Raw genomic sequence first — 26,668 nt, forward strand, 5'->3', positions numbered from 1 at the left:
ACGTTGCTGCATCAAATAGTTTCACCAAATGTGTTTCTCCGCTAATGTGAAGTAAAAATATGTCAGATATTCCTAAACCAACGTTTTGATGCAATTGCCCTGATATTTTTAATGCACGATGATAATGCTCGGCTCACTGTTACCTTAATTGCAAATATTTATATACTTCCAAATGTTAGTTGTCAACAACACAACTGCCTGCAACATTACCTAATTCTCACCACAACATACTTTGAATCCCTCAGCAAAAACTAATCAACCTTCCTTTAACCAGCAGCAGTGTTGTAGAGCAGTTCCTAAATGTAATCGAACCTCAATGACCTTGACCAATCTAAGCAAAATTGGACAATTCCATTTTGGAAGGTGATTCACTTTGGAAGAAGTAACAGGAATGCAGACTACTGGGCTAATGGTAAGATTATTTTAGTGTTGATGAGAGATCTCGGGGTCCAGGTACACAGATCCTTGAATGTTGCCATCCAGGTTGATAGGGTTGTTCAGTAGACATATGGTGTGTTAGCTTTGATTGGTAGAGAGATTGAGTTTCGAAACCATGAGGTCACGCTGCACATGTGCAAAACTCCGGTGCAGCCATATTTAGAGTATTGCATACAGTTTTGGTTAAGGAATTAGAGGAAGGACGTGGAAGCTTTGCAAAAGGCCCAGATGAGATTTACTAGGATATTTCCTGGTATGGAGTGAATGTCTTACGAGGAAAGTTCGAGGGACTTGAAGCTGTTTCGTTAGAGAGAATAAAGTTGACAGGTGAAATAATTGAGACATGTAAGATAATCAGAGGGTTAGATAGATTGGACAGTGAGAACCCTTTTCCTCGGATGGCGATGTCTAGCACATTGGGACAAAGCTTTAAATTAAGTGGTGATAGATATAGGGTAGATGTCAGAAGTAGTTCAGAAAGTTAGAAATCACACAACACCAGGTTATACTCCAAAAGGTTTAATTGGAAGCACACTAGCTTTCGGAGCGACGCTTCTTCATCAGGTGATGAAGCAGCGTCGCTCAGAAAGCTAGTGTGCTTCCAATTAAACCTGTTGGAGTATAACCTGGTGTTGTGTGATTTTTAACTTTGTACACCCCAGTCCAACACCGGCATCTCCGAATCAGAAGTAGTTTACTTATCAGAGAGTAGTGAGGACGTGAAACGCACTGCCTGTAACAATTGTAGTCTCGCCAACGTTAAGAACATTTAAATAGTCATTCGTTCGGCATATGGACGAGGATGCAATAGTGTAGTTTAGATTGGCTTCAGATTGGTTTCACAGGTCGGCGCAATATTGAAAGCAGAAGGGCCTGTACTGCGCTATAATTTTCTATGTTTATCCAGCCAGAAGGAGCTGAAAATGTTCACCTGTCGGGTAAACCGCGATCAGCACAGGGATTAGGCACGAACGACTTTCCGGAAATTGAATGCATACGAGTAACCATTCCCACATATTTCCACTTTCCCAGTCTACGAGGCAAAGACCATATAGTACATCAGCATGGATAGATCATTGATGTTCTTTAGGTGTGGTGTGATGAACGAATTATCATTCCCATGGTGACCCAGGTATAGCACACAACTTAACTCTTCGTCAATGTTGCACACCATTTCAAATGAAATTCACAACAGGATAGACGACTTTCATTCAATACAGCCAAACGTTCTTGACTCAACACCTTAGCGCAGCATGTATTATGAAATTTCTGAAATTATGCATTTGTCAATCTTAACCAACTTGCCTTTCTTTAGCGAACCGTTCAGTTCTGTCCCCATCTCTCTAACGTCTGAACCCCTAGGGTCAGATAGTTGACAGACTACTGCAGATCTCACAATGAATCAGTGCAGGAATAGATCCAGAGTTTTAGAATACTCTCCCTACAATGTTGAAACAGGTTATTCGGTCTAACAAGTTCACACCAATCTTCCAAACCCATTCCCCTACCTTATTATCCTATATTTACCCCTAACTAATGCGCCACAACTGCAGATCCCTGAAGCATATTGGCAATTTTGCATCACCGTTTCACCTATCTGCACATCGTTGGCTTGAGGGAATAAACCCACGTCGACATAGGGGAGATGTGCAAGCTCCACGTAGAGTTGCCCAAGGTTGGAATCGAACCGATTCCGAGTACCGCTAACAACTGAGCCACCGTGGCGCCCTTGTCAGTTGCAAAATGCCAGTTTGATCAAAGTAACAACAGATACAATAATAACAGTTAGAGGAGGAAAAAGTAGTCGTAGAAAAGATGCATGTTGAAACTGATAGGAAAGACTGAATAATAAATTCAAATGAACACATGAGAAGAACTTCAGACAGATCATTATCTTTTGGAGAACGTCAAAGGGTAACAACAATAAATGTCAAGATAGGCAACATTCTTTTCAACAAGGTTGTTTGAATATATGTGGTAGAGCTGCTCTGGATCTCAGTACTGATCATGTTATACTCCACAGCAGAATATCATGCATGTTGTTTTCTTCACAACTGTCACAACTCATACATGTTATTAACAATGTAATCATTTCAACCATGTACATCGTAGGAGGAACCCTTGGCTCAATAGCTCTTCCTGGCATCTGGGCTCACATATATCATGCATATACGTAGACAAAGAATTTTAAAAAAAGCACAGATGTTCGAAACCATCCGTGCTAACCCCAGACTGATCATTTCATAACGACCTACTCAAACCAAATTACCCATTTCGACTAATATTTGGAGTTCGCTGCCTGAGTAAAACCTGCAAACTACTTAGTTTATGTGAACGAATATCATTAAATGTGTGAAATTTTAAAACATATGTAACTGACTGCCGGATTTGAATTACCACCGACAGAATGGCCTTGACAGACACTTTCTCGACAAACCAAAACGAGTCTTTAGCCGATCTCCACTAGTATAGCCTCAGTATAAACTCATTGTGCAAGGTTAAGTAGTACAGGCAATCTTGCATATAACTTTGGCATCCCCCAAAATCACAATCTATTCACTATAAGCTCAGAACGTGACGGCACCGCAGCCTGGAAGCAAGATTTGTCGACTTAATGGAAATAAAATGGTTAGTAGTCGTAGATTGGAAATAAGTATGAATTAAAGCAGGGTATTTTTTATGCTGTCACTTGTTGAAGATCTTACCAGGAACACCAATAACAGCAAGCAGAGTGTAGGATATTTTTAAGATTATTGCCTTGGGAAAATACATTTTCTTATTTGCTTGAGAATCAACGTCGCTCTTACTGCTTCGGGTGATCTCTCAGAATTGGAGAATTCCCTCCGAATTGGAGACGACGCCGTTCCAGAGACATGAGTTTATATTGTGTGATTTATCCACAGGGGAAGTGTGATTATACTTACAAATCTTTATGCCATTTTGAAAAACAGATTTCAACAACAGCTTATTTTTAAGACATGACATCATGAGAATGATAGGCATGCCCAAAGGACTGCAGGAACATTATCTTTTCTGGCTCAAATGATAATTACAAATTGTGTTCAAACTGAAAACCTTGCATTATCTTTTAGATAATCGAGCTTTCAATGTCTACATATGTTTCGGTATTCTTTCAGTGATTACCGTCATTTCAGTCATTCAATGTTGAATTTTGTACAGAGCATTGTGGACTGTTCGACTACACAATGTTGCACCATCGTTTTACTTGCTAATTCCGCGAAAAAACACACTTGAAATATTTTATCTCAAAACGACCAGCTTAATACTACACCTGAAGCTGATACTGACCACTATAACAGTTGGAACTTTCACTAGATAATATCTTCACAAAACAATGACAGAAATGACAAAAACCTAACTGTACAACTCAAAGGTGGCTAGCAACCAAGAGTACAGAAATACTTCTACATCTCATGACATTTACTACGAACCTTAAAATAAATCTACACCAAACCCATTTTCCAGCACCTACCACATAACCTTGGATATTATCCCAATTAAAGTGCTCATCTAACTAAATAATAAAATTGTGAGGTTTTCTGCCTCAACGGTTCTCCCCAACAGTGACTGAAGAATTCTGCCATTTCCTTTGTGAAGAGTTTTCTTAAAGGCAACCTACGAATTTCCTGCTTTTTGGTTAAACAATTATGCTATCTTTTTAATGAATTCAATTCCTTGTGTTGAATTAGCGTTGTTTTCAGGCATTCACATGAGCACGTGAAAAGTGGGAAACTGTCTAACTCCCACGCCATCTTAGACTTACCTAATAAGAGCTAGACCCATATGAATAAGAGGGGCAAAGTGTTTGCTATCCACTCTGCCCGTACCACTAAATTATTTACACCACACCTTGTTCGAAAGAAATCAACTCGAGACAGAGTCACAGAAATGTACACCATGGAAACAGACTTGTCTGTTCAACTCGTTCATGCCGACTCGATATCCTAACATCATATAACCTCTTTCTCTAGTCACATATCCATTTAACACTTTCCTATTAATATACACATTCAGATGCCTTATACATTTTGTAATTTTAGCAGCATCCACCACTTCTTTTGGCAGCACATTCCATACGTGCAACGCCCTATGGGTGAAAAAGTTGACTCTTATTTTCTTTTTAATTTTTTCTGCTCTCACTCTCTTGTTCAGGACTCTCCCACCACAGGGAAACGACCTTGTCTACTTCGCCAATCCTTGCCTTCATAATCTCATAAAACTCTGTAAGGTCACTACTCAGCATCCGGCACTCGAGGGAAAACAATCCAGCCGATTCAGCCCCTCGCTGTATCTCAAAACCTCCAATCCGAGGAACATCCACACAATGTTTTTCTGAACACTTTCAAGTTTCACGAAATCCTCCTGATAAGAGGGAAACTGGAATTGCATGCAATGTTCTAAAAGTGGACTAGCCAATGTCCTACAAAGCAGCGACATGGCCTCCCAATTACTATAATCAATATTCTGCTCCATAAATTAAAGCGTTTCAAACGCCATCTTCACTATTGTATCTGCTTGCTACCCCACTTTGAAGGAACTATGAATCTGCATTTTAGGGCTCTTCGTTCAGCAACACTCCCCAGGGCCTTGCCATTATATGTATATGTCCTGCTCTGATTTGCCTTTCTAAAAATGCACAATTCACATTTATCAACATTTAACTGCATCTGTCACCTGTCAGCCCATTGACCCATCTGATCAAGATTCCATTGTACTTTAACGCATCGTCATTTGCTGTCCATTACAACTCCAATGTTGGTGTCAATTGCAAACTTACTAACTATGCCTCATTTGTTCATATCCAAATAATTAATATAAATAACGAAGATCAGTGGACCCAGCAATAACCCTTGCGTCACCCGACTGGTCACAGACCTCCAATCTGTAAAGCAACCCTCCACCACTAAACGGTGTCATCTACTGTCGAGCCAGTTCTGTATTCAAATGGCTCGTCCTACCTGTTTTCCATGAGATCTAACTTTGCTAAATAGTGTAATGGAAGAAACTTTGTCGAAAATTATTGAAGTCTATATAAATCACATCCATCGCTCTGTCCTAACCAGCCCTCTTTAAAATTCTGCAAAAAGATCTCAATTACGTTAGTAAGACATGATTTCCCAAGCACCAGCCCATGTTGATTACCCCTAATCAATTCTTAGCTTCACGGATACACGTGAATCTTGTTCTTCAGGATTTCCTCCATCAACTTGTCAACCACTGATGTCAACTTCACCGGTCGATAGTTCACTGGGCTTTCTGTACCAACTTTCTTAAGTAGTAGCCCCACGTGAGCAATCCTTTCATCTTCTGGCACATCATCGGATAAAATCGATGATACAAATATCTCAGCAAGGGCTCCAGCAATCATTTCCTTAGCATACCGCAGATTTCTCCAATACATTATATCACGTGTCGTGTATTTGTTCACCTTTGTGCGTTAAGACATTCAGCACGTCCTCATCTGTAGTATGGACTATTTTCAAGATGTCACATCTATTTGTACACATTCCATATCTTCCATGTCCTTCTCCCCAGTAAGCAATGGTGCAAAATACTCATTTAGTATCTTTCCCATCTCTTGAAGTTCCACACATGGGCTGCCCTGCTTTATTTAAGGGGCCGTATTCTCCCCACCCCACCCCCGTTACCCTTTATGTCCTTCACGTATTTATGGAATATCTTTCGATTCTCCTAAATGGCGTTTGCCAAAACTCTCATATCCACCTTTTGCACAATTTCACTCTTATTATGCTATTTCACTCAACACTCTGGCTTGGGATATGTCTCTGTTCAGTGCCTGTGCCTGGATGAAAATCCTGGAAGTCCGTCCTGCAAATATTCAATGGTGTACTTGTGCTACACAGACTGCAACAGTTCAAAAGGGCAGCTAATCCCGATCAACATCGGGACAACTACTTCTGGTCAATAAATGCTAGACCTACCAACAATGATTAAAACCCACGAGTACACAATACAATTAACTTTTACTATGTGGCACCCGGATTCTCCCATGCTGAGATTTGAAATGGATTGGAGACATGTTTTTGGATTTCAGAAAAGAGGTGAATTTATTGAAATGTACAAGATTGTGAAGTGCAGAGACCCCTGCATGTCACACGAAGATCGTTCCTACTCAATTCACAAGCCACCCAGGGAACCCAGTACCCTTCACTTGAAACACATCTCCGTGCGTGGAGCACAGCAAGAGTAATATTTTTGGAATAAGAGGCGATGAGGGAGAAAGCAACATTTAAATGGCACCGGCTATCGGGCCTCCATCCTTCTCTCGACTGGGTACCGACTTGGAGGACACGAAGAGACAACGCTACAGCGTCAAAACTTTGCCAAGTAGAACACGTTTACTGTACATACAATCGTAATTTAATGCACAAATGAACAAAAGTTTTAATCAACTATAGCCAGAAACGTTGCTAAATGATCTTGATAGTTATGCAAGAACATAATTTGGTCATACCATTAAAACAGTCGATGTATAATTTAACAGAACGAGTGATTATCCAACATAATTCCCTTGTTTTGCAGTATGTCGTAAACCAAGTCGACAATTGCAAAAATATCTACTATTCAAACGACCATGGATTTCTTTTGCAAATGGTGGTAACGATTACAAATGTAAATTACAGAGTCATACTACACTATCTCAATTAGAATCAATATAAAAAAATGTAACTCATTCCTAACAATAAGTCAAGTGATATTATATGCATGTGTCATTTTCTTTTTCATCAACAGTTGGTTCCTATATGTTGGAAATTTCGTGACTGGTACAAATTCTGTGAATATTGTTTTGTCACCCTGGCCAGGGCAGTTTCTCCCTTATAAAAACGAAGACATCACATTCATTTTACGCCTCAGCCTGTTTTGCTGTCTCCCAGTGTAGTTCTTCAACCTGCTCGGAAAGTGCATCGTGTCCTTTGACGATTTCCTGGAAGCCTGGATATTAAGAGACGAACAATAAATGCAGTAATATCTGTATTTTCACCGAACTATAGATATAGCATATAGTCGTAGAGTCATGCAGCATGAAAACCGACTCTTTGGTCGAACCAGTCAATGACGAACATAAACACATCTAGCTGTCTTCTCCTCGGAAATATTCCAACAACCTTTCCTATATATTGACGTATTTAAATGCGTTTTGAACGTTGTATCTTTTCCAACACCCACCACTTTCTCAGAAAGTCCACTCCAAACTTCCACTCTCAGTGTAATAAAAATGTAAGTTTTTTGTGTGTTTAAAAATCTCTGCCTCAGCAAAAAAAGATCTGCCCCCTCATTCCGAAATCTCCATCCGAAACAACAAGAAAACTCCATTAACCAGTTTCTTCCTTCAGGTCACGTCTCAAGCTCCTTTGCTCCAGTGAAGAACTCCCAGCCTATCCAAATGTATTTTTCATGTAAACATTTATTATACAATAACATACTGCCAAATCAATTCTGAACTCTCTCCAGGTTAATAATATTCTTCACAGAATTGGACATAATATTCCAGAAGAGCTCTCACCAATGTTCTGTGCCATTCTATCATAACTTCCCAACTCTGGTATTCAGAAGAATGAGCAATGAAGGAAAGAGTGCAAAACACTTTTTTATACTACTCTCTCTCTCTATGTGATGTAAAATTTAAAGAATTATGTTCCTGAACCCTGGATTCCTCTGTTCTACAACACCAAATAAGATCCTACCTTAAATGCATAAGCCTTTCAGTTGTGTGTTGCACCAAAATGCAATATCTCCAATTTGTCTCGATTGAACCATTTGACCTTTTTCAACGTTTGGATCATAGAACAATAACATGCAGAACAGGCCCTTCGGCCCCTCGATGTTGCGCCGATCAGTGAACTATTCTCAGCTCGTCCCCCTGCACTATCCCATCATCATCCATATGGTTATCTAAGGATTGTTTAAATCTGCCTAATGTGGCTGAGTTGACTACATTAGCAGATAGTATATTCCAGGCCCTTACCACTCTCTAAATAAAGAACCCACCTTGACATCAGTCCGAAATCTATCACTGCTCAATTTGTAGTTATGCCCCCTCGGACAAGCTGACGTTATCATCCTTGGAAAAAGACTTTCACTGTCTACCCTATCTAATACTCTAATCATCTTGTAAGTCTCTATCAAATCCCCTCTTACCTTCTTCTTTCCAATGAGAACAGGTTCAAATCTCTCAGCCTTTCCTCGTAAGACCTTCTCTCCAGGCCAGGCAACATCATGGTAAATCTCCTCTGCACCTTTTCCAATGTTTCCACATCCTTCCCGAAATGTGGACCAGAACTGTACACAATATTCCAAGTATAGGCGCACCAGTGATTTGTATAGCTACAGCATGATATTGCGGCTCCGGAACTCAATCCCTCTAACACACCATATGCCTTCTAAAGCAGCACTATCCAGCTGTGTGGCAACTTCCAGGGATCTATGTGCATGGAGTCCAAGATCCGTCTGTGCGCATCCAGACTACCAAGAAATCTTTCCATTTCCCCAGTACTCTTCATTCCTATTATTTTTCCAAAGTGTACCACGTCACATTTAGCTGAATTGAACTCCATTTGTCACCTCGCAGCCCAATTCTGCAGTTTATCCAAGTTCCCCTGCAACCTGTAACATTCTTCCACACTGTCCACTACTGCACCGACTTTAGTATCGTCTGCAAATTTACTAATCCATTCACCTATTCCTGCGTCTCAGTCAGTTATAAAAATGACAGACAGCAGTGGTTCCAAAACAGATCATCATGGCACACGACTAGTAACCGGACTCCAGGCTGAATATTTTCAATCAAGCACCACCCGCTGCCTTCTTTCAGAAAGCCAGCTTTTACTCCAAACTGCTAAATCAGCCTCAATTCCATGCCTCTGCATTTTCTCCAACAACCTACCGTGTGTAACCTTATCAAAGGTTTTATTGAAGTCCATGATTACCACGTCAACTGCCCTACCCTCATCTACATGCTTGGTCACCTTCTCAAAAATCTCAAAGACGTTTGTGAGACATGACCTGCCCTTAACGAAACCATGTTGACTATCTGAAATCGAATTGTTGCTAGCTAGATGGTTATAAATCTTATCTCTTATAATCCTTTCCAAAATCTTTCCTAACACAGAAGTAAGGTTCACTGGTCTAAAATTGCCTGGGTCATCTCTACTGCCCTTCTTGAAAAAGGGCACAACATTTGCAATCCTACAGTCCTCTGGTACCAAACCTGTAGACAATGACGACTAATATATCAAAGCTAAAGGCTCTTCTATTTCCACCCTAGTTTCCCAGAGAATCTTCAGATAAATCCCATCCGGCCCAGGGGACTTGTCTACTTTCACTCCTTCTAGAATTGATAACACCTTTTCGTAACTTACCTCGATCTTTCTAATCTAATATCTCGTATCTCATTGTTCTCCTCTACAATATTCTCATTTTCTTGAGTGAACACCGATGAGAAATGTTCGTTTATCACCTCTCCGATCTCCAAAGGGTCCACACTCAACCTTCCACTTCTGTCTTTGATTGGCCTTATTCCTACCCTAATCATCCTTTTATTCCTCACATACCGATAGAAAGCTTTAGGGTTTCCTTTATTCTATTTGCTAAAGACTGCTCGTGTCCTCTCTTTGCTCTTCTTAACGCTCTCTTTAAATCCTTCCTAGCTGATCTGTAACTCTCCATCGCCTCATCTGAACCATCTTGCCTCATGAACATATAAGCGCCCTTTTTCTTCGTAACAAGAGATGCAATTTCTGTTGTCAGCCACGGTTCCCTTACCTTATCACTTCCGCCCTGCCCGACAGGGACACACCTATCAAGGACAAGCAATATCTGTTCCTTAGACCAGCTCCACATTTCCATTGTCTGCATCCCCTGCATTTTGCTAACCCATTCCATGCATCCTGATTCCAGTCTAATTGCATTATAATTTGCCCTTACCCCATCGATAGCTCTTGACCTGTGGCATGGACCTATCCCCTTCCATTGCTAAGCTAAAGTTTTCTGAATTATGGTCACTCTCTCCAAAGTGCACACCTGCAACTAAATCAAACACCTGGCCTGGTTCATTACCAAGCACCAAGTCCAATGAGGTCTCCCCTCTTGTCGGTCCTTTGACATAATGTTTCTGGAACCCCTCCTGTCCACGTTGGACAAAAACTGATCCATCCGACGTACGAGAGTTACAGTATTACCAGTCAAGGTTGGGGAAGTTAAAGTCTCCCATAATGACAACCCTGTTCCTTTCAATCATACCCAGAATAGTTTTGCTAATTCTCTCTTCCATCTCCCTGGAACTCTGCAGAGGCCTATAAAAATCTTCAAGCATGTGACCTCTCCTCTCCTGTTTCTAACTTCAGCCCACACTACCTCTGTGGACAAGTCCTCATCAAAATTTCTCTCAGCCACCGTTATGGTATCCTTGACTAACAAGGCCATGCCTCCCCCTCTTTTACCGCCTTGCCTGTTCTTAATGAATGCATTGACCTGTTTGATCAAGATGGCGTTGTATGGTATAGCAATATTTCAACCAGATATGGATAATGACAAGAATGGATCGAAAAAGCATTTCGAATTTGAGGGAAGAAGAGCAAAGAGAGGGCATGGCAAAAATATTAGCGGGTAATGTTGAGGAAATTATGAACTTGATATTAAGTTCAGGACTTGATCACTTGCTTGGATAAGCACATGGACATCCTGTGGACAGCTTTACTTCTATTACTGGTAGCAATAAATGTTAGACCTGAAACAGTTGTTAGCACTCACGAATGAACATGATAATTAAGTTTTACTATTTCGTGCCCGGGTTCTTCTATGCTGAGATTCGAAATGGATTGGGGACATATTTTTGGATTTCAGAAAAGTAAGAGGCGAACCTTTTGAAATGTACAAGATTGTGAAGAGCAGAGACCTCTTTTTGTCACTCAAACATCGTTTCTGTTAAATGCGCAAGTCACACAGTGAACCCAACACCCTCCACTTGCAACACATCTCTCCCCAGGGGTGCAGCACATCAAGAGTAATCTTTTTGGAATAAGAGGGCATGAGCGAGAAAGCAATAGTGAAATAGGACAGGGTAGGATATATCAGGCTGTCTTTGTCCTTCATTCTCTCGACTGGGCATAGAATTGGAGTATACGTCGTGACAAAGTTGCAGTTTCAAAAGCTTATCAAATAGAATACGTTTATTACCCAAATAAATGTATGTTTAACTATTTTGATTAAATGGGTCCTACGTTGAAAAAGGGCAGATGGAGTTCAAACGCGACAAATTCGAGGTTTTGGTAAACACACAAGTGAAAGGTTTGTACAATTAACATAGGACCTTAGGTAGTGTTGTAGTAAGGAAGGAATAAATTAAGAAAATATGGGCTAATCATTCTCAAATCAGTAATCAGGAAACTGCCAGAAAATTTCTGATGGATAGAAATAATTTTCATTTGGAAAGTCAACAGATTTTCGTTGACAGTCAGCATGGCATTGGATGGGGGAGTTCATGCTTGACAAATACGAGTTACGGTTATCCAGTTCGTGACGAGATAAGGATACACAGTGAGTGTAGTCTTATTAGATTTTGTGAAAACGCTCGACCAGATCTCACGTGACCGAATGATTCTGAAGCCAGGAACCCATGCGATCGAGGGCAAGTTGCAAATTCGTTTCAAAATAACCTGAATGCCAGAAAGTAAAGCGTCATGTTAAAGTGTTCTTTGGAACTGTAAGGCGACGTCCAATCGTTTATCACACGAGTCAGTGCTGAACCCTACATTAATAATACAGAAAAAAAATGAGAGGAATGATCAGCAAATTCACGGATGACATGGACATTGTAGCTATGTTAAATGACAAATGAAAAACATAACACAAGACCGTGTATACTCGTGTGGGAGACGGGCTGAAGGGTGTTAAATTAGTTTTATTCCTGTCAAGTCAAAGATGATGCATTTTGCGATGAAGAACAGAAGAAAACAAGAACATAACACCATAAGGAATAGTAGTAGACGTAGGCCGACTGGCCTTTCAGCCCATACCCGCTTTGAATACAGGCTTTGCTGACATTTTCATGACCGCGTTGAAAGAGAACACACATTGAATCTTTGGAACACACACTGTACCCCAAGAAGTAACAGGAATTAGAGTAGTTATGGTCCATCGATTCGTGACGGCAGGCGGACAGGGAGGTAAGTTCGTTATGATATCTGAGAGATGTGCCTTCATTATTAGAGTTTCAATACAAGAGTAAGGACGATAGAGAAAATAGAACATTATTGTCCAGTACAGGCCCTTCAGTCCTCGATGTTGCACTGACCTGAGAAACCAGTCTGAAGCCCATCTAATCTAGACTATTTCACTTTCATCCATATGTCGATCCAATGACTATTTAAATGTCGTCAAATGTGGCGAATCTACTACTGTTTTAGGTAGTTCGTTCCATGCTCCCACTACTCTCTGCGGGAAAAAAATCTCTGACGTTTGTCATATCTATCACCCCACAATTTATAGCTATTTCTCCTCGTGCTCACTATTATTATCGGAGTGGAAAAAATCTCTCTCACTCTCCGCCTTATCTAACCCTCTGATTAACATACATGTCTCATTTCATTCACCTCTGAACCTTCTTTGCTCCAATGAAAACAGCCTCAAGCGCCTCAGCCTTTCCTCGGAAGACGTTCCCTCCATACCAGGCAACATCCTAGTATCTCTCCTCTGAATCATTTGCCAAATTTTCCACGTCTTCCTTAAAATGCGGTGACGAGAATTGTGTGCCATACTCCAAGTGCTGCCACATCAGGTATTTGTACAGCTGCAGCATGACATCATGGCTCCGAAAACCAAATTCCTCTCGTAATAACAGGAAACACATCGAATCCTTCTTAACAGCCCAATGAACCCCTGGGTGGAAACTTGCAGGTATCTACGTACATGAACACCAAGTTCATTTTGTTCATCTACACACCAAGAAACGTAGCGTTAGCCCAGTACACTTTAATCCTGTTGCACCATCCAAAATGAATCACCTCACACTTCTCCGCATTAAACTCCATTTATTAATCTCACCCCAGCTCTGCAGCTTCTCTGTGTCCCTCTGTAACCAACAACATCGTTCAGCACTGTCCATACCGTTACCGATCTTAGAGTCACCCGCACATTTCCGAACCCATCCTTCCAAGGTCTCATTCAGGTCATTTTAAAAAATGACAAACAGGCGTGGCCACAGATCCTTGCGAGACATCACTGACACCTGAACTCCCGGATCAACATTTCCTATCAATCACCACTCTCTGTCTTTTTTCATCTAGCCAAACCGCTGCAAAACTCTCAATAACAAACACCATTTTTTGTGCAATAGACTACCACGGGGAAGCTTATCAAACGTCTGACTGAAATCCAGATATCCCACAACAACTGCGTTACTCTCATCCATCTGCTTGGTCACCTTCTGAAAGACCTCAAAATGATTTGTCAGGCACGACCTATCCTTCACAAAACCGTGTTTACTATCACTTATCAACTTATTCCTCTCTCGATTAAAAATCTATCTCTTTTACGTTTTCTATCACTTTACTCGCAACCTAAGTAGATCTCACTGGGCTATAATTACCAAGGTAGTCTCTACCCACCATATATCTCCGCAAACGAGTCTTCAATCGTCCCTCCTGAAAACATAATTTTGTCATTGTTTAACAATATCACACCTCCCTGCTTTTGCCATCTCCTCTGTTACTGAAATATCTAAATCGCAGAACGTGCCACAACCATTACTATCCCTACTCTATTCATGTTTCCACAATTACCACAACATCGAAATCCCAGCTACCAACCCACGCTGCAAGATCATCCACTTTTGTATCGATATTCCTGGCATTGAAATCGACACTTTGTAAACAACTTCTTGCTTGCCAGTGACCTCTTGAGACTTTGAAATCGTATTTATTATCTCTCTACTAACAATCTCATGGAAACTGGAACTATAAGTTAGGTTGCCATCGCCCTGATAAATTAGTTTCAGTCCACCTAAAGAAAATCCCCACTCCCCTCAGGATATTGAGACCCCTCTGGTTCAGGTGAAGATCATCCTGTTTGTACAGCTCCTACCTACCACAGAAAGAGCACCAATTATCCATGAATCCAAAACTCTGCCTTATGCAGTATCCCTGTAGACACGTGTTCAAATCCTTTCTCTACTTATTCCTTGCCTAGCAAGGACGTGGCACTGGCAAAAAACAAGAGATAAAAACATTGTTTCTTCTAACTTTAATCTTCAACCCTAACTCCCTGAATTTCAACCAGAAATCCCCATCTCATTCTCTTTTCCGTGACGTTGGTGCCTATCTGGAACACAACTAAGGTTGTTCCACCTCCCCATCAAGATCCCGATCAGAGACATCATGAACCCAGTCACGTGAGTGCCAATGCAACAATCGTGAGTCTCTGTAGTTCCCACAGAACCTCTTCTCTGTCTCCTGAATACGGAGTCTCCAGAGACCAATGCTCTTCTCCTCTTTCCCCTTCCCTTCTAAGCAACATGAACAAAGTTTGTGCCAGAGAGCTATGCTCCATAACTTAACCTGGTTAGTCGTGCCCCTCAACAATATCCAAAACTATATACTTATTGAGGGGAACGGCCACAGGAGTCCCTGCACTGCCCTTTCCATCTAGTGATGGTAACCCATCTACCTTCTTTTTGTACCTGAGGCATGACGACTTCCCTGTAACTCCATTCAGTAACCCCATCCACGTAAGATAAAATGGAACTGTGTGTGACATCTCTGATGGATCTGCTGACGTCCACATCGACTTAAGCAATGGTTTTGATAATGTCCGTCGTGGAAGACTGAACAAGAAGACATGAGGTCCAATGCCAAGATTTACCTTTTTTTAAAATCCAGCAAGTCAGCAAACAATGTTGATGGCAGTGGAAATTTTCTGTGAATGGAAGTCTGGTTTTTTTGGTGGGACGCGTTCAGAGTCTCAGGAACGGGGCCCTGGCTTTTGATATGAGCATCAGTAATTTGACCATAAAATATAAGTGGTAGATGAATAATTTCGCAGCTGTTACAAAGACTGATAGAAAAATATATAGTGAGGTGGATAGTAGGCAGCAACGGCAAGATATCAAAGTGCAGATCAAACGGTATGAATTTTTTTGGAGGGACATGATAGGATGCATGGAAACCTACGTGTCAGAATACCGAATTGGTTGGCCCATAGAAGACAGAAGGTGGTGGAAATTAATATATTTGGAGTTGGGTGACGAGTGGTGTTCTGCGGGAATTATGTCTGGAGCCTCTGTTCTGTCATTTTTGTACAAATAATGTGGAGGAGCAAGTGGAAGGGTGAGTTAGTAAGTTTGCCGATGACACAAAGTTTGGTGGAATGATGTGTAGTGTGAAGGGCACTTGTTGGTTCCAAGGGGATATTGACATATTCAGAACTGGAATGATAAGATGGAGTTCAACTTGGGAAAGTGTGAAGTGATTCACTTTTGAAAGTTGAAAGTGATTGCAGAAAACAGGGATAAATGCAGGATTCTTGCCAATGTGAAGAATAGAGTTATACTGGGATCCAAGTTCAAAGATCCCTCAAAGTTGCCATCCAGGTTGATAGGGCTGTTCAGAAGGCGTATGTTATGCTGGCTTTCATTAGTCCTAAGTTGAGTTTTAGATCGCGAGTTTATGCTGCTCTTCTATACGTTTCTACTTAGACAACGCTTGGATTATTGTTTTGACTTCTGATTGTGTCATTACAGGAAAGATGTGGTCACCCTTCAGAAAGGGTTCAGAAGAGATTGACCAGGATGCTGCCGGGATGTCTTACGAATAAAGATTGAAGGAGCTAATACTTTTCGCATTGGAGCGATTCAGGATGAGAAGTGACTTGATAGAGATGTATAATACCTTTAGAGGGAAATATAGAGTGGATAGCCAAAGACCTTTTTTCGCCATGGCGGTAATATCGATTACGTGGGGGCATAAGTTTAAAATAATGGCGGAATGTTTGTGTTGGATGTCTTATGTAGGTTGTTTACACAGAGGATGGTTGGTGCATGGAATACACCGCCAGCGGTTGTATTAGAGGCAGATGGCGTTCAAAGTGTGAACATATTCACTTTGTAAAGTTGAATTTGAATGCAGATTACAGGCATAAAGGCAAGATTCTTGACATTGTAGGTGAGAAGAGGGATCCTGGGGTCCATGTCTATCGATCACTCAAAGTTGCCGCCCTTCTTGCTTGGGTTGTCGAAGAAGGTGTGTGGTGTATGGATCTTCATTAGCAGGGGGGTTGAGTTTAAGAGCCGCAAGTTATGCTGCACCTCTGTAAAGCGGTGGTTAAACCTTGGAATATTGTGTTGAGTTCTGGTTGCCTCAGTATAAGAAGGATATTGAAGCTTGAGAGAGGGTGCTGAAGAGATTTAACAAGATTCTGCCTGAATTGGAAGGAATGTCTTCTGAAAGAAAGTTTGAGGGGGCGAGGGCTGTTCTCATTGGATCGAAGAAGGATGGAAGGTGATTTGATAGAGATGTGCACAAGGTTGTGAGAGGCATGGATAGAGAGGATAGCCACAGAATTTCTATCACAGTGGAAGTGCCTATCACGAGGGGCTACAATGTTAAGATGATTGAAGGAAGGTTTAAGGGAGATGCCTGAGGTAGGTTCTTGGAGAAAGTGAGGACTCCAGATCCTGGAAATCAGAGTCTATAATGTCATGCTGGAAAAGCACAACAATCAGGCACCATCGACTGAGAATGATAATCGACGTTTCGATCATAAGCTCTTCATCACCCCCACACCCAGCTCCAGCCCCACCCCAATTCCTGGCTCGCAACCTTTCCTATCTTCTCTATTACCCCAGATCTCCCGCCACTGACGATAAACATTTAGTCCTCAGCAATGGCCGCAAATTCATTTCTCTACGCTCCCGGATTAATATGTTTGACACAGATTGTAACATTGGATGAAGTGACCAAGAAGAGTAATGAGGGCAGCCGGTATACATAGGCTCTTTGATTTCTAAAAGGCCTTTGATAAGATTCCAAATGGTAGGCTGTTAACTAAGCTGAGATCACATGGAATCCGGGGATCTGCAATTATTGGGCATGCAATTGCCTTGTTGGCAGGAAAAAGGCGGTATAAGTGGAAAAAAAAAACGTTTGTCAGATTGGATCCATGTGGGCAGTGGTGTACCTCTGGCTTTTGTTTTCTGCATCAATGATTTGTAAAATAATATAAAAGGCATAATCAGTATGTTTGCAAATAGCACTAAAATGGGCGATTCACTGGACATTGACGCAGGTTAACAGTGACTGCCGCAACGTTGACCTCTTCAGGACGTGGGACGAAAAATGGCAAATCGTGTTTAATATAGACAAGTGTGAGGCGTTGCATGTTGGAACGACAAACCAAGGTAGGAGATCAATAGTGAATAGTCGGGATTTAAGGAATGTACTGGAACAAAGCAACTTCGTCTTTCAGGTGCACAATTCTCTAAAACTGGAGTCAAAGGTAGACAGGGCAATGAAGAAGGCTTTTGGCACACTGGCCAACATCAGTCAGAGCATCCGGTATTGAAGTTGGGAAGTTATGTTTCAGTTGTACAGGGTATTAGTGCATCCGCATTTGAAATATGGCGTTGCGTTTTCGTCCTATTGTTGTAGGAAAATGTTATTAAGCTGGAAAGAGAGCGGATCAAAATTACAAGTCTGTTGCTAGTACTCCACGTTCTGAGTTAAAGGGAGAGAATAGACAAGCTAAAACCTTCCTCTTTTGAGTGCAGGATTCTGAGGGGTGTAGCGTATACAATCGTATATTATCACGAGTGGCACGACGAGTATGAATACTCTCAGTCTTTTTTTCCCAGTATGTGAGAATCAAGGACTTTCGAGCATTAGTTTGGAACTAGAGAGGCAAGCAAGAAGGGTACCTGAGGGGAGTGGGCAACGTTATATTTTCGGGGACGGTATGCATATGGAATGAGCCACCAGCAGAGGATTGACCATTAACAACATTTAAAAGGCATTTAGTCAAATACGTAGATGGGAAAAGTTTGGAATGATACGGCCCAACGTCCCAAACATGGCGTTCGTGTGGATGGACAATTTGGTCCTCAAGGAACACTTTCTCTGAAGGGCCTATCTTCATCCTGTGGGATATTATGAGTCTAAGTGTGAAACAATAACTGAACCAAACTAAGTATGTAATGAATATTAATTGCTTTCCAATGATTTTCAATGAGATCTAATCAGCAACCGATAGAGGAGTTTGGAACTTCAGTTGTTCTGATGATGCTTTTACATTAAAAACGTTATTTTGTCCTTCACTCATTTTTTGAAAAGAGGTAAAGTCAGACGTGCTGAAATATCTGAAAATGTTTACTTTAAAATGTTAGGGGAGTAGCCCTATCTCCCCGTTCAGTTTTTTTTTTTCTAAAGTAGTTTAGTTTTAGTTGGCACAGAAGCTAATAAGGTGCAAACAGCTTTTATGCTTTAGATGAATATCTATGGCAGTCTTCTGTCTGAAATCTTTCCTGCCTTTAAGCACCTGCATTTCAATTTACGATTGTTGCGAATGGGATGTGTTTACGTATTATTGTGGGAATTGGAGCAGTTCCTTAGTTAAGTCGTTACATCGAATCGGTTTGTTTTCAAATGGTTAAGTTATGTTAAATTTTATTTTCTTTTCCCTGTGTTTAACTGCAATGTTTACTTCAGTTCTGTTCTGCTGAAAGATGCATGGTTTGACCAGCTGTTAGCTCCTGGGAGATCCACTCATATCCGCCTTAAAAAAGAAAAAAGTTAGGGTCTGGGCAGCCTTCTTTAAATATTTTGAGGGAGTTTGGCCTGGTCCACAACGCTGACAATTCACCCAATGGGAAACACCGAAAAACAGGGAGAATTGAGAACATCACATCTCATGGATCGTCTGTAAAAGTTCGAGAGTTAAAGACTCAGGAAGAGAGCTTCTGGGACGTTCCACTCCGTTCACTGGCTCTATACCTGAGTGAAACCAGTGCTCGGAATGACTGATAGTAATGAATCTAAAATCCGCCAAAATCTCAGATCTTGCCAAAGGGTGTGGAGGACGAGGTGCCAAGTTTGTGGTGGGGTAAATAGTTCCTCAGAAAGGCTAACAAGTGAGAGAACACACTTGGAATGCTTTGGAGCTGACAAACATGGTGTCTCACAATCTAGTAGACGTGGATTATGGGAGTGGTGTAACGACCAGGTTCTGTTGTTCTGTGGAGCAACGGAAACTGTACGAACAAAAATTATGTAATATTTGTCAGACATGCCTACGGACATTTTGATAATGCTGGCCACACGCTCTAAAGTCACATTGACTTTGTACCACCATTTTATTCGAAAAGAAAATTCTCACTCAGCGATTATTTCAACTTCTTGACAGTGTTTTCACCCATTCACTCTATTGTTGATTAAAAAATCTATCTTCGCCAGAAACTGTCTCAATATTGCAGCAGCCGCTCTATTCTGTGACAATGAAATCCACATATTTACGATACTTTGAATGAAACAATTTAACTCTGATCTGTTTGAAAGTGCGAAGCATTATTCTTTAGCCTTAACGTGAGCCGAACTGTATTATTAAATTATGACCTCTATTCCATGTTGCTTAACATCAGTAAAATCCATTCTGCATCTAATTTATCCATTTCCTTCAGCATCTTATATCCCTGACTCAATACAGAACTCATGCTTCCAAACTTCAGAGAGTATGGGTTGAACTGCACGATCCCTCTCTATAAGACAAACTCATGATCTATAAATCAGTCCTTAGAACCCTCACTGAGCTGCGTCCATGAAAACTGCATCCCTCTACTGAGAGAAACAAAACTGCATGCAATATCCCGGACAGTGTCTCACTAATTTCTTGTTAATTTGCAGTGATTTTACAGAATTATCCAGACTATAATTTTGCATTAATTGCCAAAATGCAATTTGCCTTTCTTTTTAGCGTTGCACCTGCATACCAGTTTCCCACGGTTCTTACAAGGTAACTCCTCTGATATTCTGTAGAAAAGTAATTTTAAACATGCATGAATTTCTGGAGTCTTGCACATCTGATGGACCGGCTGTTAAACCCATGCCTCACTACCTGAATTGACAGGAGATTTTGGAGGGGCATATCACTTACCTGTTGCGTTGTGCATTTAGTGTTATGTCTGTGAACCTAACACAACTTTTGCATTTCCGTATACAATCATCAGAAAAAAAAAAGAAAAAAAATCTGGCACAGTAGGATCGTCATATACAATTGGCAGAAAAGTGGACTGAAACATTTTGTCTGTAGGAGCTCGTCTTAATTATCAGGATTGTCTCAAGTTCAGTAAGAAATAGAATTAAGGAATTCAGTTCGGTTGTCGAACTTCTCCCTGTAACGCAGACAGTTAAGTTTTGTCAACAGTCTCGTAAAATTCTTTTGCACTCTTTCCAGTTTAATAACATCCTTCCATAAGCAAAATGAAAAAAAGTCTCAACACAATACTCCAATACTGTCCTCACTAACGTCCTGTACAAGTGCAAGATTACTTGGCAATTCGATACTCAATACTCTGACTGATGAAGGCCAGTGTGTCTTCACTGTCTTATCCACCTGTGATTCCTCTTCAGAGAAACATGTACCTGAAAACCAAGATTCCACTGTTCCAGTGTATTCCTTAATCCCTAACAGTTCGCCTACCTTGTTCAATTCCTACCTTGCTTTAACTTTGCATCGTGCTAGACCAAACACTTACCTATGTTAAACAGCATTTGAAATTTCACGATCCTTGATAAAAATAGCGAAAAGCAATGGACTCAGCGTCAACCACTGAGGCACGTCACTCGTCATAGGTTTGCAGTACGACAAGCCTCCTTCTTTTATTGCACTCTGATTCCGAACATGACGCCGATTGTGCATCCAATTTGACAGCTCTGCCTCGATTCTGCACAATCCAACCTTCCAGAACAGCTTCTGATGAGGAACCCGATCACCGGTCTTACTGAAATCAATGTAGACTGTATCTAACACTCTGACTTCTTCAAACGTTCTCTTCAATTGATCAAATAACATCAACAAATGTATGTGGCATGATCTCACATGCACAAAGCCAGGCTATCTATTCTTAATCAAGCTCTCGCTTTCCAAACGCGTGTGTCTCACGTCTCTCGTCTCTCAGAAGCTTCACAAGTAAATTCCGACTACACGTTTTGTGTGTGCTGGTATACAGCCCCCAGGCTTTTCTTTGCAGACATTCGGGAATGAAGGAAAATAATTGCTAATCTCCAGTCTTCTGGGACTTGATCCGTGGATAACAATGATGCAAAAGTGTCAGCCATGGCCCCCGCAATTTATTCTCCTGCCTCTTGCAGCGTTCGTGGATATCACTGTTCTAGACGTGGAGGTGTTTCCAGCTTCATACATTCTAATACATCCAAGAACTCTTCTACTGTGGTAAGAACTGTGCCCAATAAATTGTCACTATTGTTCCCACATTCGGAAATGTTCATGTCTTTCTCCACTGAAAACTTAGAGGAGAAAAAATCATTCAGAACCTCGGCCAACTGCTGCAGTTCCACACATACGTGCTCACTTTAGTTTGAGGTTTCCTATTCTTTCTCTAGTTTCTTTTTTCTTTGATATACTTGAAGAATCTCTGCATTTACCGAATCTTCTCAACAAAATGTATCACGTGCACCATTTTCATCCTGCTGATTTCCTTCTTCAGTGAACTGCTGTATCCTCAGTGTACCCACGTGATTTACAAAAGAACAAACTGAATTAAGGAGGTTGTGCGTAAAGTGTGTAGTTTGCATCTGAAACATTTGTCTTTGTATACAAATGACATTCTTTGGTGATGACAGATTTTCGCTGCAAATGAGTAAATTCAACTCATATGTTTGATTCTCAGTGCGATGATACAGTGTTTGTCGCTGAATCCTCTGGTAACGTGATCAGACAAACTATGCAAATCGCCACTAATATCAATCTGTAACTGCAACATATCCATCGGGGCTTTGTACAAACGGACCTATCTCCTGGGTCACTCACTATTTCAAATCAAACTTGAACCTGACATTTGTGATATACCCTTGGTTTTTCAGGAAACTGTGTAACAAACTGATAGGAAATTTTCAACAGAATGATGTTAGTGACAGGAGTTATGCATATATGGGCCACCACATTTGTTATCACCAAAGATGTGCAGTTAAAATCTGAACTGATCATTTCAACATTTGAATCATTCTCTGCTTTTCAAAGAGAAAAGGAAGAAAGCATCCGAAACTGTTCATGCCAGCTGGACGGTTTAGGATACGGCAGAGCAAGTGGACGACTTGTTTTTCTCATTATTACTTATGCTCGTTTGGTAAATATAATGTGCCAAAAGAAGGAAGAAGTAAGGTGAAATATTTCCAGTACCAGAACGAAAAACGGCTAATAACCAATAACAAACAGCCAATCAAATACAGGAATACGACTGGAAAAAAAAACAATTGTTCATTATGGGGCAAAAGAAACTTCGAAAACAATGAAACATATCAGATTATGCTAAACTAACGGCAATGGACAAAGAAAAGCACTCTATTATGCATTGGATTTGGCATGTAGATGTGTTCAAATGCTTTAGCTCGTTGAACACATTAACGTGGGACATGTGAAGTATCCATTATTAATCATTTAGTTGTGTATTGTTGAACATTATGCAAGTGCGTCCTTTTGATTGGCATGCATACACTACACTTGAGAGAATATACAAGTGTAAAGCTGATATGCTGTTTCATTCTGGCAAAAGAGAAATTTCTGGTGAACACAGAAGTCTTGGAAGCACCTGTGAAGAAATGAGAAAAGCATAGGGAACTTTCGAGTTCAATACTCCATTAATAATGACTCAATGGCAGCCTCAAACCGATATAAACACTGGCCAATATGTTGCACAGTCAATTGTGGGAAGTCAGTGAGTTGGAAGAGTAGACATTCCTGAAACAGCCTGCATGATACATCATCACCAGTAAACGGTAAGGCAAGCTACAATGTCAACTTCTTGATGGAGAGATATACCTAGTCTTATCGAGTGGATAGGGTGAAGGCGTATAATGACATCAGCAATGAAAATGCCTGTTGCTCTGAAAAATAGCTTGACATCAACAAGCTGTTTGTTCAAGGTACGTTAAAAACATTATGAATAATTTCATAACGTCCGATTCCCGTGAGAAATGTTGGAATACATAAGGATCACGCATTCGGAATGTAATGGTTCAGAGCCTAATTCAAACTATTGTTCAGACAGGCAAGGACACAATACGTCACGCGAAAAAAGAAATGCATCTCCCTATTCAAATGGTGAGGAAAGTATACTATCTGATTCTTGCCATCATTGGAGTTCCTGGTAAGTTTCTCATCTGTGTAAAGCTATTTGTTTTTTTCCATGAGGCGTGCATTTCTCTAAGACTTATAATCTTACAAGTTAGTCCGTTGTATGTTCACGGAAGCAGAATGGTTGAACATAGTGTCGTCAAGCATTTTTAATTGAAGAGCAGGTGCATTTATTATGGACTGAATTGCCTCCTACTGCCTGAAAGTATATTTGTGTTTCTGTCATTCGATAGTTTAACGTTCTACTGAAAATGTGTGTACATTAACGGAATAGCAATGAATCGAGTGTGCATTCAAATTCTATTGTATTAACTATTCCTTTCTTTCATACATCTTCATTCGTATACTCATTGCACATTGTAGCATGTTTGTCATTGTTAATGAGGAACCGGTATTATGTGATTATGAGAACAAACATACACATTGCTGGGAAATCACAGCAAGCCTGGCATCATCTGTGGGCACAGTTAATCTTTCATGTCCACTTAATTCTATTTTCTCTCCACAGATGATGCTGGAGTAGGTTTAATTTCGGATTACCGGCATGCCCCGCTGTATTCGTGTATGAGTGAGAGAAGTGATCACTGATCTCTCACAGATAAACCATAGTAATGGGGAGCATCATTTTTTTTTATTGGAATCACTAAATCTTAAGCATATCATTACATTCAATACATACAGATGACTGTGAGGGAGTACAACTAATGTAGCTCATTTATGCTGAAGTCAGATATCAAAGGGCAAACATGAGCACTTTTCGTTCAATGAAGTAATAACTGACTGTCTGATCTATGAAAGCTTCCATCTATTAAATCTCATTTAAAGCAACTGGCATTTCCTGCCATTGTCGCCATTTTTTTGTCTTACATCACTGAAGCTAATGATCTCAATTATTCCATGTACCAGTAATTCCATAAGCTAAATATTCTGGGACTTCATACCATTTTTCCGTACATTTATCATTGGCAATTCTAAAGTGGTAAACTTTGATTTTAGAAAATTGGCAGTGAAATTATCTTCTCCATATCTCTATTTACAGGAATCTTATCTTTTAAGGACTCAATATTGGATATTTACACTGCATTTGTGTAACCAAAAAATAGTACACAACCTGTTTCTTATGAGCTGAAATCTGAAATCACTCCATCATCATATAATTTTTTAAAGTTTATAGTGTTAGTGACTCGGATTCAATTTGTAGTGGTTAAATCAAAACCAAATGCGATCTGCTATAAGCTCAGCTAATACGACTAAAAGTGATAAGTGAAAGTTAATTAAATACATAGGTTCTTGCATAAATACTAAACCTGTCGTCATACTGCACAGGATTAACCTGACATTGGATGAGATCCCAAAATGTTAAGCTTGGAAGTGTGCAGTTATCAGTCAGACTCGATTCATTGCTCAGTGTATTTTGCCACTGCCATAGTACCAACATATACATGTGTAGATATTAAATGATTAATGCTAACGAATGGAGAATTCTTGTTGGCAACAATGAATCAATCTAACATTGTCACACAGTTAATTTCTCCATTACTTTAAACTCTGTGATAATGCCAAATGCATATATCTCTGGCGAAAAGTTCTTAATGGCTGATCAGAAACAGCAAAAAAATCTTCATGACCAAATCCATGTTTTTTCCTCTCTTCCAGTGAATTTAGTTTCAGTTTTAATCCTGTCCAAGGAAAGCTGTGGGCTATCAACCTGCACAACTCGCTACCTGTTGGCCATGACAACAGCAGATCTCCTCGTCATCATCACTGAGGTTGTACTGAACAGAATCAATGATTATTATTTTTCATTAAATTTCCTGGAAATCACTCCTGTGTGCAGTATTCGCTATGTTCTGCTCCGCGCTGCCACAGACTGTTCTGTCTGGTTCACTGTCACTTTCACTTTTGATCGATTTATTGTTATTTGTTGCCCAAAGTTGAAATCTCAATATTGTACCAAGAAAACTGCAACAGTGATTCTCCTAACAACAGGGATTTTTCTCTGTTTGAAAAATATTCCAATATACTTTAGGTTTAGACCACGGAGGATTATCAACAATGTACCTTGGCGCTGTTCTAACAGACCAATCTATTTCACTGACTCGAGATGGATTGGATTTCGTACATTTGAGAAGATTTTAACACCGTTGATACCATTTGGGTTAATTATGTTTCTCAACGGTGTGACAGTCAGTTGTATTTTAGTGGCCAGTCGAATCCGTAAACGACTCAAATGTCACAGCAAGGGAGACTCTGGAGCTGAGAGTAGAAGGAAGTCTATCATTTTGCTCTTCACCATATCCAGCAGCTTCATACTTCTGTGGTTCATCTACGTTTTATATTTTTTTGATGTTGCTGAGCTATTAGATGACCCGTCTGCTTATGTATTTGAGAACTTTGCATATATGCTGCGTAATTTAAGCTGCTGCACAAACACGTTCATTTACGTGGTAACACAATCTAAGTTCAGAGAACAGCTAAAACTTACATTGACATATCCTCTGACATTACTTATTGCGTTTATTAAGAAACAATCAAACTAACGTCATTTTTAATGCAAAAACAGGTAATAGGCAAAATGTGAACCAGTAGAGAATATCCTGTAACTTTTGGGGTTTTTTCCAGTCACTTTCGACAAAATGTGTATTGATCCCTATTAGTGTGCTTTCCCCTGGCCCAATAACCTCCACCACACTCCAACATGATCTGTCCCAGTAATAAAAATGATATCTGTAATTTCCTTTTGCCATCTCGCCATTTTGTTTTTCTGTATCTTCTCTAGAAATTAAAACTTTCCCACCCTCTTTAGATTCTGCCAGTTACATGTTTCATTTATATT

At 40.4% G+C, this 26,668-nt stretch overlaps 1 protein-coding gene across 1 annotated transcript; it reads left to right on the plus strand.

The window, feature by feature from the left end:
- The first annotated feature begins 23,778 nt into the window (after positions 1 to 23,778).
- LOC148143466 (putative G protein-coupled receptor 139) lies at positions 23,779 to 26,372 on the plus strand. The gene is made up of 2 exons (XM_087975661.1): positions 23,779 to 23,845; positions 25,489 to 26,372. Exons 1-2 carry the CDS (start codon positions 23,779 to 23,781, stop codon positions 26,370 to 26,372), a joined length of 951 nt encoding a protein of 316 aa, XP_087831787.1.
- The last annotated feature ends 296 nt before the right edge of the window (positions 26,373 to 26,668 follow it).

Source organism: Chiloscyllium plagiosum, unplaced genomic scaffold (assembly GCF_037043375.1).
Source record: "Chiloscyllium plagiosum isolate Xiang-an unplaced genomic scaffold, Cpla_swu_hap1 HiC_scaffold_27, whole genome shotgun sequence".
Taxonomy (NCBI): Eukaryota; Metazoa; Chordata; class Chondrichthyes; order Orectolobiformes; family Hemiscylliidae; genus Chiloscyllium; species Chiloscyllium plagiosum.